This window comes from Osmerus eperlanus, chromosome 7 (assembly GCF_963692335.1).
Source record: "Osmerus eperlanus chromosome 7, fOsmEpe2.1, whole genome shotgun sequence".
NCBI classification, from domain to species: domain Eukaryota; kingdom Metazoa; phylum Chordata; class Actinopteri; order Osmeriformes; family Osmeridae; genus Osmerus; species Osmerus eperlanus.
This window is the reverse complement of record NC_085024.1, coordinates 4,257,797-4,271,543: the sequence shown is the minus strand read 5'-3', so window position 1 is coordinate 4,271,543 and position 13,747 is coordinate 4,257,797. Positions and strand designations below refer to the sequence as shown.

The window sequence follows — 13,747 nt, the reverse complement described above, 5'->3', positions numbered from 1 at the left end:
CAGACTCGATGGCAGAATCATAACATCCCAGATCTCCAGCAGTATGTTTGTTCAAAACGAATTCAACTTAAGGGCTCTTTTGTGACGTGGGTGATTACGTTACTGTTGTTCATCTGTCCATCATCGTATAAAGCCCGCCCTGGCAATTTCATTGGTCCGCCCAGAATTGGGTTTTCTGTACTTGTCCACAATGCGAGACCCTCCAGACCCAACTTCCCGACCAAATTTTTTTGTGGGCGGGACGAAGTTGGGCTGGCAGCCAGGCTACATAGAACCAACACCGGCTTTCCTTTGGATGAGCTATTAGCCCGAAAGCTAACGTTATGCTAGCAAGATTAAAAGGCAATAACATTGTGTACGGTTGACAAACAGTAAATATCATTTTACAGTATGTTTGACAAGAAGATTTGCTAGCTAACCAGCCATGACACTGTCCCAAAATCAATATCAAGATTTTCACGAACAGTATCGGCCATATACAGTACGCTCCACAGCCGCAGCCTGTGGAGCGAGTTGAATAGAAAATTGATGTGAGATGACCGCATCAAAGTTGACATATTCTCCAAACAGTAATTATAATTTGAAAGTATGTTTAACAACAAGACTAGCCAGCTATCGAGCCATGTCATTGTCCCCAAATAAAATCAAGATTTTTAAGAAGAAAATAATCGGCCATGTGTCGAGTTGCGGCTACTGTCGTGTTGGCCGTAGCCTGTCTGAAGTAGATTGACTAGCGAGGTGAATAGCGAATGGGATGTGAGATGTGTTTTCACGCTTTGCACATGCTTTCAGCAACTCATTTCACACGTATATAATGTACTGAGAAGCAAATCATGGAATTTGCTTTACAGGATCTTTAACAAGCTGCTAAACTAATGTTCTTCTGCTAAAGGTTGTCACGCGTTTTTGTGAAGTTAGTGACGTTAGTAACGTCAGTGACTGTGGCTAGCAAGTTAGCCACCGTTAGCGTAACTTTTCGCCACAAAAACTTAATTTCAACTTAAACCGTGAAACGGAACATAAATAAAAATACAAGCAACACAATCGCTACCAAGACGAATCTTTTGACACCAACGTTGTCTATGTAGTCCAAATATTGAGGGATCCTTAGGGGTGGGAAAATAAATACTAATAATCAAAATATATATGAGAGAGAACAATGGTTGTGCTCTCGCCGAAGGCTTGAGCACACCCAATAATAAAAATATACATGAGAGAGAACAATGGTTGTGCTCTCGCCAAAGGCTTAAGCACACCCATGCTAATTTAACAAAGCCCTGATAGTAAGATGTTAAACCCTCAACAACTCTATATGGAATATGATTTAGTTAAATGTTTTTCCACCTCAAAAAATCTATATAACATCAATATATTCAAGTAGTTTCCACATACACATCAAGCAGTTGGCTATACGTTCTGTTTCTGGTCATGTAAGATGGGAAAGAACAGACCTTTTCCTGATGAGCTCTTCTCCAACCACAAGACATACTGAAACTGATACACAGAATTTCCATTTCCAGCAAGGAGCAGAAGCTTTTATCCAAAGTGAAATAGGATTTCAATGTATATGTTGCCGCAGAAATCCTCTACATCATCAGACTCAACAAAAATTATATTTTGATGTATAAATCCTAATGGCATGTTGAATAATAACAACATGCCTTTTTGAAAGAGGGGTGGAAATAGTTACACTTTGGTACATTTTACCCCGTTTATACTGCTAGACTCTGGCACCCCTGTATAGCAGAGGGAGGGGAAAAAACGGTCGCAGGTGTTTGTTTGTGGTTGTTGGAGGGATTCTGAGGCCTGGAGATGGGTCCGCTAATCACCAAGTTTGACACAATTAGCAGGTCACACTGTGTCTTGACTTGTTTAAGCCATGTTATACGTTACACTGCTTAGCAAACAGTTTTTTTCCAAGTACCACCATTGTATTTAAACCACCATTTTGCCTTTTTCACCAGCAGGGGGATCATTTTCACAAATATTACAATTAAGTCGTTTAGCAGACGCCTTTATCCAAAGCGACGTACAATGAGTTCAATTAGAAGTATTAAAGAGCAGGTTGGGGTTAGTCAGGGCATTTTGGGGATCGAACTCCCACTTTTTTTGTCTAGGAGCCGACCATGCTAACCACTAACCAATCCTGTCCCAAAACATCAGTAGTTTTCAGACTGTTGTCCACTATTGTTGAATAAATTGTATCAGACACGAGGCAAAATGCACTAAGAGCACAGACATAACCTGTATACTCAATGACAATGACAGTATTGCTCCATCAACCTTCCCTCCACCCCCTGCTTGTAGAATGGAACTTCCTCCGTGATGTCATTCTGTTCACTGGCTGAAGGGTTCCCTGGAGCAAGTTTCTGGCCATGCCATTCAAACAATAACGAGATTAATCTACAGTATGACAGGAAAAGGATGTAATGCAACTGCGAAGCAATCTCTATTTACATGTCAAATGATCAGCAATGTAATGGTGGGAAATAACAGCAGTAGAATGGGAGGAAGATAAAGTTAATATCAAACTGATAAAGATTATCTGAATTTCTTTAGATTATTAACAGTGTTTATCAAATCAGACCATGCAGTAGGCCTACCTGGTTGTGTGTCCTTGTTATCAATGTGTTTGAAAGTAACGAATATCATCTCCTCTTTAACATTTTCATCTTTTTGTTTAACAATGACCATTAAAATATGTACATTTAATGCCGCCCCATACTCCTTTAAAGAGACTCAGTGCCAGTTGTATATTAACAACGCTGACGTCATCACACACAATATAGATCATATTTTCATTAGACGTTTTATTCACAAATATACCAAAATACAGAGCTCAGGTCACCACCCCGAGGTATCATTGATTAAATCGTCCATCACGTTCCCTACAGATGTTCATTCAGCATCTGACTGCAAAGACGGTTCCACCTCATGCACATGTTCAGTTATCATGAAAAAAAATTACGAATAAAATAGCCGAATTGACTAATGTTTTGACGCATGTATAGCACCCTGTACGCCACCGTCGCAACGTCAGAATGTAACACTGTTTACAAAATACTTATCAAGTACTGGATGGATATGTCACGCTTCAAGTGACTGTTAAGGGTTTCTGTTAGAAGATTATCAATCCAGGCAACCCACAGTGTTGCCATGAAACTAACTGCCAGTTCTGTTATGTAAAAACGTTGTTGTCCTTCACATTCTGTGGGATAACAAACTGATAGCCAGACGAAGTAGGCCTACTGATTTTCAACTAATTTCAATGTTAGAAACTAGACAGAAAAAGAAAGTAGAAAACTCCAGTTAATCTTCTCTGTAAATGTGTCTTGTATAACTAGCAAATAATACTGAACAATAAATAATACCATAACATGTTTTACACAATGGCTGAAGCTCTCCAAGATTCAGCCATTGAGAAGTAAAAAAGACAGTTTCAATTCACAATATTTTCAGTATAGAATGTTCAATTCATAACTAACTCAATCTTGTTTTCTTTAATGATCATTGTCATTAGTGTAGTATAACCTGCACCCCATGATAAAAATCGAGCATACAAAAATCAAACCTAGCATTAACCTCTTAAGTAAGGGTCTCTATACACTCCTGACCTGAAAATAGAACCAAACCTTCTGTGCATTTGACCATAAAGCGTTCCTGATCACAAAGAGGCACACATGATTGACCTGGGACATTGAGGGTGAGGGTACTTCTACATCACAACTCTCCCCTGGCATGCTGCAAGTAATGATCATACAGGTCTGATATGACAGAATACATCTCGCCACACTCCACACACTTAACACCAACACCTGTGCTTTCCCTTGTCCTGATGAAAGAACAACTGTTATTGTTGACTTTAGTTGTTTTTTCATACTTTCGAACTGGCTTCCCAAATATACTACTTTCTTGTTCGTGTAGTCTGGCCATTGTCTGTGCCTGTGGGCCCGAAGTGGAGCTGGTGGGAGTTAAGTCGGTTTGAAAAGGTCTGAGGTCTTGTGGGACATTGGGACTTTGGAGTAGGGAGGCAGCAGTTGTCTGTGGTGACAGGGCGTAAAGTGGGTCTGCGTGATTTGACAGGAAACAGGGTTGGTCAGAACTCCCAGGCAGGGAGGGGTAATGGTAGGGATGATGCGGTCCAGGGTGCGAGTTTGTTCCACAGCTGACCGTGTGAGGGCTAAGGGTTAAAGTTATGCCTTGTTGTGCGTCGTGGTCTTCAGTGTCTGAACGATACTCCGTGTCACAGCCATTGTCTGAGTACTGTGAGGGGGAATGGCCAAGCTGGTGACTGAACAGCAAATCTAGAGCCTCGAAGCTTGCGTCGCACTCCTCACACTGATAAGGTAGAAGCAGGGGCTGCCGTGCGAGGCCGGGGAAGGCTCTATTGGGCCTCTGCTGAATCCACCGGTACTCAGGGTGTTCCTTCATGTGCTTCTTATAGGGCCCCACGAAGCGGAACCCGCGGCCACACTCAGGACAGGAAAACCGTCCAGTCTTCTGCCGGTGGACGCTCTGATGTTGCCAGAGCTTTCTCCAGTTCTCCAGGGTCTTGCCGCAGCGGCCACAGGTGTACGTCTGGTCACGGGCGTGAGTAAGCATGTGTGCCCTGAGCCGCCCCATGTGTCTGAACAAACGCCCACAGCGTGGGCATAAGTACTTCCTGGGGTCCGATCTCTGATCTAGTCTGTTTAACTTGGATACAAAGTGGGAGAAATGATGGGAGGGTATGATGCTTGTTTGGAAGGGTAGGATAGAGGACACAATCTTTTTGGGGCGGGTCTGTGAGATCTGGGGGCCTCTGGGTTTCAGTGGCCCCAAGGGTTCACTTCTCTGTAATGAGGCAGATGTTGTTGAGAGTGGTGTGGGATACGGTGCTGACTGACTGAGGAAAGGTGAAGGAGCATCTGACTGTGTTGCTGCTGACTGATCCTTGACACTTGTAAGGAGGTTTAAAGCTGTCTTTTTCTCAGAGCATGCTTGGCTATGTGCATTACACTCGGACAAATCACCAAAGAGCTGATCACAGAACGCACAGCAGAAAAGCTTTGCACCAGAATGGGTTTGCAAATGGTCATTATACTGACCGTTTTTGGAAAACGTCTTTTTACAGACATGGCATGTGTAAGATAATGAAGGTTCTTCATGCTTGACATTGTATCTGCAGCATACATGCCTTTCTGCAACGTTAAGTTTTAAGAACTGTTTTCCACATCGATTACAGGAATAAGGATTCACAGCCAAGTGTTTCCCCATATGAGTGTGTAGGGTATGGCCCCGCGTAAAGCCTTTCCCACAGACTTGACAGATGAATGGCTTTTCCCCAGTGTGTACACGTAAATGAACCGTAAGTGCAGAAGTGAATCGAAATACTTTCCCACAGTATGTACAAGGGTAAGCTTTGTTATTTGAAGAATCTCTGACTTCTTGAGTGACATCCCTTTGAATATGCTTCCTGTTCCTAGGCTTAGATTTCTGGGCCTCGTGAATCTTGCAGTGAATATGAAACTCTTTTGCACTTGATATCTTGATTTCACAATGTGGACACTGGTGGCTGCACTTGGAGCTCTTCTTATGTGTGTTAAAGTTGGAGAGCTGAGCAAAGTCTTTGCCACAATCAGAACACTTGTAAGGCTTTTCCCCTGTATGAGTACGTTTGTGAATAATATACAGGGATTGGAATTTAAAAGTGCGACCACAGACCTCACATTCCACATGATTTGAAGGGTTGCCCCGTCGCCGCCGAGTCCTGCGATAACAATTTTTGAGTCCGTTTATAGCTTCATTCTCCAGTCCATATTCTGTCCTTGAGATCTTACTTTGGAGATCCCCTCTGTCATCCCACCAAGACCTTTTTTTCTTACGGGGCTTTTTACCAATGTGAGTGCTCTGAAGTATTTTCTGGTGTTCTTGCATCTCCTTCAGTATTTTGAAATTTCCTCTGCGTTTGTCAACTTTGGATGGCTTTTCAAATTCCGTTTGATCAAATTTACTAACAGGGAATTCCGGCTTCACAGTGGTGTCTGTGTGGGATTGTAAAGAATTTGACATTGGATGATCATTGTCTAGCTCCAACTCAATTTCCTCCATCTTCACTTTAGAGAAGACTTCACCACTCCTAGCTGACATCCTCATTCCATGAGAGCATATGACATCTGGAGACATGACAGCTTGTTGGGAATAAACATCCCTGGGCAACGTTGGCCTTGTATCAATCCCAGAATTGAGTGACTTTTCAGGGTTGGTGTTGACAGAAGTTGCGGGACCACACTGCTTTTTATCCTGGGCAGTCACAGCTGCCTCATTTGAACGTAATCCTATCAGTGCTAGCGCCACCTGCCTCATGACTGGTCTCTCTGAAATACCACTGGATATAGATACCTCAACTTCTGGAGGTCCCCTTCCTTCTGGGGTGAGATTGTGCAGTATCCCTCTCGTCCTCCTCGGTCTCCCTCCAGGGTGGACTTCTGTCGCATCGTGCACACCTGAGTGAGGTGGGGACTTTGTGGATTCCTTCACAGGCGCCCCCACACCAGGAGTACCAGAATCTGCCGTTGCTCCCCCTATAGCTGTGTTAACAGTTTTTCTTGGTCGACCCCTCTTCCTTTTCTGTGGCACTGGGATAGAATCTGGAGGTTTAAGATCGTGATTGGAGGAGTCACAGATAGGATTTTCAGAGTTAATACGTTCATGGTTTAGAGAAGGTTCCACATCAGGTGTGTTGCATGAGTTGCCATTGACAGCTTTTGCACACTTTGTGTTTAAAGGAGCAACATTTGTTGTTGCAGATAATGTATCTGTATCCTTTATTCCTTGTAAACTAGGAGGGCATGGTACGGTTTGTAAAGGCATTTTAGATTTCTTGGGAGGGCGGCCACGTTTCCTACGTACCTGCCCCTCTACAGGCCTATCCACATGCATTTCAGAGATAGAATTCATTATGTTCATAGGATCAACAATGTGGCATTCTAATGGGAGAAACTTGACCACACGTTCATTTCCAGCCTTGTCAAGTTTTGTCTGGGTCTTTGTGTGATTCCTTATGTTGTGATTTCTCTTGTACTTATCGTTAACTCCACCAGTGTTTTCCTTCTAAAACATCTCCCTTGACGCAGATCCTTTCTTCAGATGTCTATAAATAACAATGACACAATGTAGTCACAGATTAATAATAAAAATTAAAAACACACACAGCCAACACAGGTTGAGAATTTGCCTTACTATCATTTTAGAAGGACCTGCACTACAATAAATATCTTGTCAACTTTCAAGATTAATTACATGTGATTAACTAATTATTCACTAAAAGTACTACTTTCAGTGTGTAGTTTCCACGTTACAGGGTCACTGGAAGCTGGTTGAGTCTGTGTAAAAAAAATGTTCATTGAACACCTGACCATATAAATAAGTACAAATGTTTAAAGATCATGACACGTGTGATTATTATTCAGATATTATGCAGTACAATTCATACTCACCCATTAGCAATTACGTGGTCATATTTTGTTAGCATTGGCTTAAGAACCTCGTCGAACTGGCAGCTCACGTTTTCTAACGTAGCTCTCTAGCTAGTCTGCTACCATAATGATGAACATGGTTAACATGATGAGCCACCTTTAGTAATGAAGCTTTACTCAAAACGCACGAATTAAGAAGAGTTGATTAATTATTTGCCGCCTGATCCTCTCCTACTTATTACGATTTTAGTTCTGTTGCCGCAGAAAGAACAAGCGTCGCGTTGTTAATGTCATCATCAATAGTCGACATTCCAAAGCGCATCGTTTTTTAGTTAGGGATGCGCCGGTGTTTTGCCAAAAAGTGACAATCCGCCCAAAACTTATTGTGAATGTTTGGTCTCTAAACACTGCTGTAGACGTAGGCTATATAAACTGTGGATAGCAGTGTTTAGCAGAAGGTCACTATTTTGCCATGACACAGGCTCATAACATGCTGTGCATTTAGAGATAATGGGCAAATAATTAGCTGAGAGTCAGGTGAATGAAGTACTTCATGGTTGTGTTGTTTGGTTGGCACATACATTATTGGTTTGTGAGATGGAGTGATTTTATAACGACACTGACTAAACAAAATTTGCTTATTCTCTTGATTTTCGTAGCTTCCGCCTAACATAATCTAGCCTGGGAATTTACAACTGTATAACCCGAGACAACTATATCTCAGTATGCTTGCGCCTCGTCCATTAATTTTATATAATATAATATATATAATATATATATCATATATAATCATCCCTTACATCCCAGCGTCAGAAATGGTTGAAATGCGTGAGAAATACAAGGTGTTGCGTGAGAGCGAGAAATGACTGAAATGCGTGAGTCTCATGGCGAATGAGTGAGACTTGAGACTGGCTTAGTCTTTGGCCACACAGAAGTTAAGTGATGTAAAAGTATCAACATGGTATAGGCTACTTTCTTTACAGGCACAATTTTAGAGTATGGTCAAACAAGTAATATATTTGTGTCTTAGTCACAGAGAAACCCAAATTCCCAGTATTAGCCTAATTTGCTTATTTTTTTCTACTTTTTTTTTATCAGGTAGCACTTTAGTTGAAATTAAAATAGAAATGGGAATATCCAATAGGCCTATCTTTGGTAGCATTGGTTTATGTTAAACATCCCTTTAACATCTGACTTCAACTAATCCATGGATTGCAATCTGTCTGACTCTGCTGCCATTTCTAGTGAGAAATTTCAGCTTTAAATATGATCTTAATTTAAGATAAGTGGCTAGAAATGCCTAGAATGTATAACATAATGAGAAGGAACACCTGTGTTCCACATCCACTGTTAGATGGCTGCATGTGATCACAAGGTTTGTAATAATTGTGCCAACTGCCCACCCCACCATACTAATAGGGATATTTTTTACCCTAAATACTAGAAGTACAGTAGCATACAAATATGTATCCTCCTCTCTCCATCTCTCAAGCATGTAGGTTTCAACACAGTAACTAGATTTGAAAATGAAAACATAACACTACTTCTAATAGTATTGTTATAAACAAAACAAGTACACTCCAAATAACCACCTGCTGTTGTTATTTATTGTAACTGTGTAGTAAGTATAAAATAAATTGAACATCCAATACATAATATCTGTCTCCGTGTAACACATGTAACTCATTTTCAAATCCTATTTTGACTAAGTTTCAAGGAGGCCAACATATACGCTAGTAGAGGGCACACACAGGTTTTTCCGTCTTCTGAGAAAACCTTTTGACAGGGCATTTGTGACGTCATTATCCAGCGACGCTCAACGGTTTGTGTACAATTTCAAGCCTGATAGGACCAGATGCATGCATCAAACGTGTTTTTGTTTTGTTTTGTCTCCGTCTTGTACTTAGCTAAATGTGAGTAAAACTTAACATTTCTCATCAGACAGTCGAATCAAAGTTTTTGCTAGTTATAACTTACTGGTAGCATACCCTTGCCAGCTCGTTGCTACATCAGCTACCTGGCTAATGTATGCGGAATGCGCAACCATTGCGGATGTGGTGCAGAAAAAAAGCGCATCGATGCGACAGAACATAATGGGTGTATTAAGTCTGATTTACCGGTTGAAAACTGTGAGCTATCCCTAAAAAGATGATATAGCTAAGACGTGTATTATTGTGTATTTTTCTGTTACAGACTTTATATTCCCTTCCTTGTCGATGTTCCTTGACTGACGATTGTGGCATGAAGATTGCCGCTGGAATGCAACATATTCGACTTTTTGATGGTCCTACAAACATTTCTACTTCTTATATATCTCTGCTGATTAATCTTTCGTTTAATTTATTTTTATAAAAATGAATTGCTGGACTACTTATTAGCTTTCAGCGAATATGTTCTCATATAGCAGGGTGAATGTCCACCCCATTGACTCTTTCTGCTCAAATCATCTTAATGTTTAATTAGTTTATATTCCACTGATCTCAGTTCCTGATCTTGTTATGAGATGATCACAAGACAATCTGCTTTAAGTGTAGGCTTATGCAGTGGTGGGGTGACCAACAAAGTGGATGCCCTCCAATAGCTTTTTACTGCAATTGTGCAATTATTGCATTTAAAGTAATTGTGTGTATGGTGAAAATATCTTTTTATAAAGTATATTAACACCACTGAGCTTATATTTGTACAGCAGTTTCCTATGAACATGTACCGTGCCCTGTGACAGCTTAGAGCCAGTCAGTTATATCCTGCATGCAGATACACTACTGCAGTACCTGCAGGCTATGTATGTATGTATTTAGCAGACGCTTTAATTCAAAGCAAAACACTACAGGAAGGGATTTGAACCTGTGAACTCTTGATCTGCAGTGAAGTGCTCTAGCCACTGAGCTAAACCCTCAGACCCTGTGTGAATGGACCAGTTAACCTGCCAGGCAGTCTGTCTGTGACCTAGGCCTGACTCATGACAGAGTACTACGAGGAAGGTGGACTGCTGTATGAGCAATCACCTCCCATGCACATAAAAGTGGAGTCTCCAGAAGGACCCTTAGGAGGGGCAGTCTCAGAGGACGGCTTCCCCAGGGAGGATGAGGACTCCGATGGGAGCTGTGACCACAGCAGTGGGCTGCCTGGGGGACTTCCCTTCAATGTTGTTGTGGTGCATCCCAACATCATGGCTCCTGGCATGTCCTCAGACGACCTCCTGTCCATTGAACAAAGTAAGCTGTGTTTCATAAACAAGTATATCATAGTGAAACAGTAGAAATGGATATAAGGTGGTCTTAAGCCACTGTAAAACCAAATTTAAGAGACTTGATGAAATTATTATTTGTACGCATGTCTTTCTGTGTCTTCGTCTCTCCCTTGGTAGACAGAGGTGTCTCTTCTGCGCTAGCAGCAGGTGGTGTGGGCAAACGGAAGAGCCGTTTCAGCGGAGCCGAGCTGGAGGTGCTGGTGTCGGAAGTCACACGGTGCGAGGGAGAGCTCTTCGGCCCAGCCGGGAGGCTCCGACGTCGGGAGAGAGAGCGCATTTGGGCAGACATCCTGGAGAGAGTCAATGCCGTGTCCAGAGTCCCGCGCACCCTCCGGGAGGTCAAGAAGCGCTGGGATGATTTGAAGAGACGCAACGGGGGCAGGCTGGCTGACGCCCGGCACCGCAGCTGCTACCTGCCCTCCAGCAGAGGGGCTTCAATGCTGGGCCGGTCGCAGGCCAGTCCCAGGCTCCATCAGAACAGGCAGAAGCAAAGCACCAGAGGAAAGACCACTTTCCAATGCTTAACAGATTCTGACCCAGGTAAATGTATGTTATTTGTTATAAAGGTAATTGGTTTGATATTGAACGGAATTACTTTGTCCATAGAAAACTACTGATCAATAAGTTAGGTCATTCCAAATTAGGCCTTGCCAAGTCCAAATTGACCTTTTTTGCCATCATAGTACTTTTTCTCAAATTCTCAGTGGCCACGAATACTTAATGTTGAATATAAACAAATGACTTCACAGAATCCAAATATACATAATTATTTTCTAATCTATTCCAGCAGGAGGGGGTGAAGGGTCTGAGAGAGATGGCTTGGACAAAGAAGAGGATGTTGGTGAGCGGGAAGGGGAGACAGGAGAGGCTGATGAGGGTGCAGAGAGCAGCATGGAGGATAAACTGAGCTTAGGTCTTGGACTAGGCATAGGACCACCCCCGGCCTCAGAGCGCTGGCTGCCTCCCTCTCCTCTCTACAGTGCCCCTTTCCTTAACGGGAGCCCTCAGCCTAGTCCTCAGCCCTCCCTTGGTGCCCAGCAGGGTCCCCTAGAGGCCCCTCCTCGTGGCTCCTGGCTGGAAGACGAGCTTCGAGGGCTGGGGGATGCGGCTCTGCAGCTAGGCGACCGAGTGGAGCAGAGTCTGAGGGAATTCGGAGAAGGTTTTCGACGCGACATGAGAACACTAGTTGCCTCACAAGAAACGCTGGCGCACAGTCTACAACAAAACAATGTCCTGCTGCAAAGGCTTCTGGGAGTCCTGGAGGCACAGCAGCAGCCTCAAACACAACAGCAGCAACAACAACCAAGGGTTCAGCAGGCGCAGCCAACTCAGCAGCAGATTCCACAGCAGACTCAGGCACAACAACAACATGGACAACAGTCACAACAACACATACAACAGTCACAACAACACATACAACAGTCACAACTACAACACGTGCAACAGTTGCAACAACAGCTGATACAACCGTCACAGCAACACCCACTGCTACAACAGGCAACACAGCAGCAACCACAACCAGTACAGCAGCAGCCACAGGAGCATCAGCAACACTTTCAACAGCAAACCTCTCAACCTCATAGTAGTCAGCCAGCTTCAGCAATCCCAACGTTGCCACCTCCCCCAGATATACTGGATGGTACCTTCCATCCTGACCCACCCGTGGGGGTGAAAGGAACTGTCCAACGGCCTCGGCGGGGGAGAACTGTAGATCATAGGAGAAGACGGCGGCGCTAGAGATGTGTGTGTATATTTTACAAATAATATCCCATTTGTTCACAACTGCAGGGTTCTTCACAGATAGTGAAATGTATTAAAAACAAAGATATGGATTTGGATGTTTGTCTGTCCACAAAATAAATATTGGCTAAATTGCAGTGTGTCCGGTTCCACAGTCAGTGGTACAGTAGTTGATCATCAATGCAATTGGATGTTAATGGTTTAGATGCTAAAATGCAAATATATCTGCTAAACTGGGTTATGACACTAAGCCTTTGAATTAATTTGTGCTTTGTGCAAAAGCTTATGTCATTTAAAAGAAGGATTTTATTGCAGTGATCGTGCTGGGCTTATGTACTGCATGTACAGGATTTATGTTAATGTTCTGATTGAGTTAGTACATTACAAAAAAGCAAGTCTAGTTTCCTACACGTTTTAAGTACTATACATCAATTAATGGAAAACAATTCAACTCGTTTAACACTAGTTAATGTGTAGAGGCTGTGAGGGAGTTTACTGTGTGTTCTCTAGTGACTCCAGGAAAATCATGCACTTTATTGGATTCATGATTACTTAATGTAATAAGGTGCTTTTCAGTGTCCAGATGAAGAAAACAATATAATGAATAAATCATATTAATCACTTAACCCGGCACTGTCTAAATTGTATATAGACAATCGTTACATTGACATAAAGCACTTACATATATGTTTTTTAATGCTCTGCAGTCTAGGGTAAATCATCAATTATCAATCATAATTTTGCATGATTTGTGGGAAAAGATTCAACCAAATGGTTGACAGTAGACAGCATTGCACTGTAGTTTACCATTCAGGTATAATAACGACAACATGTTACTACCAATATTTCCCAGTATAGTTCTTAAATAGAAAATCATCTTTCTTGATGCATTTTTAACAAGGTTAAATGAAACTAATATTGGTTTTCATGGATTAAATGTATTGATCGTTCTATTGGGTACTGTGCAGTGCACTCTTATATTGCATGCAGCTTAATGTGTAGATAGTACAATTCAAAAGGAAACTGCAAACAAACATTTATGTACCATTTTGATTTTTTTTTACTTTGTACGGTAAATAGCTAAAATCTGTTCACCCAAAATGTAAACCCTAATGATTAATAAAGTCAACTCTAAACAAATATTCCCAGAGATATTAGGGTACATTATTTCAATTTTCCCAATGTGTGTATTTCTCACCAGAGCTCTATAATAGTATGTAATGAGATTATACCAACACACACATTAGACTGCGTTAGAACATTTTTGCTTCGATTCTTGAAATGACCTATTTTAATTTTT

General features: G+C 42.0%; 2 protein-coding genes across 5 annotated transcripts; one reads left to right on the top strand and one right to left on the bottom strand.

Moving 5' to 3' along the window:
- Positions 1 to 2,369: 2,369 nt before the first annotated feature.
- LOC134024141 (zinc finger protein 420-like) lies at positions 2,370 to 7,729 on the bottom strand. Its single transcript, XM_062466606.1, has 2 exons — positions 7,479 to 7,729; positions 2,370 to 7,132 (listed from the first exon to the last, which is right to left on the bottom strand). Exon 2 carries the CDS (start codon positions 6,946 to 6,948, stop codon positions 3,721 to 3,723), a length of 3,228 nt encoding a protein of 1,075 aa, XP_062322590.1. The 5' UTR covers positions 6,949 to 7,132; positions 7,479 to 7,729; the 3' UTR covers positions 2,370 to 3,720.
- A 1,505-nt stretch (positions 7,730 to 9,234) lies between these two features.
- On the top strand, positions 9,235 to 13,581 carry si:ch211-261d7.3 (involucrin). 4 transcript variants are annotated; one of them, XM_062466605.1, is made up of 4 exons: positions 9,235 to 9,370; positions 9,651 to 10,672; positions 10,852 to 11,247; positions 11,495 to 13,581. In XM_062466605.1, the coding sequence occupies exons 2-4, from the start codon at positions 10,417 to 10,419 to the stop codon at positions 12,442 to 12,444; spliced, it is 1,602 nt and encodes a 533-aa protein (XP_062322589.1). In that variant the 5' UTR covers positions 9,235 to 9,370; positions 9,651 to 10,416; the 3' UTR covers positions 12,445 to 13,581. The 4 variants fall into 4 exon arrangements, with proteins under 4 accessions (XP_062322589.1, XP_062322588.1, XP_062322587.1 ...); XM_062466604.1 differs by having other exon boundaries at positions 10,849 to 11,247; XM_062466603.1 differs by having other exon boundaries at positions 10,825 to 11,247; positions 11,498 to 13,581.
- The last annotated feature ends 166 nt before the right edge of the window (positions 13,582 to 13,747 follow it).

Bases quoted from the DNA above. Each gene is read 5' to 3' on its own strand.
- LOC134024141 (XM_062466606.1), bottom strand. From the start codon at position 6,948: ATGAACATAATGAATTCTATCTCTGAAATGCATGTGGATAGGCCTGTA.
- si:ch211-261d7.3 (XM_062466601.1), top strand. From the start codon at position 10,417: ATGACAGAGTACTACGAGGAAGGTGGACTGCTGTATGAGCAATCACCT. The intron at 10,673-10,824 runs GTAAGCTGTGTT...CTCCCTTGGTAG, and splicing joins CCTCCTGTCCATTGAACAAA to ACAGAGGTGTCTCTTCTGCG. The intron at 11,248-11,494 runs GTAAATGTATGT...AATCTATTCCAG, and splicing joins CTTAACAGATTCTGACCCAG to CAGGAGGGGGTGAAGGGTCT.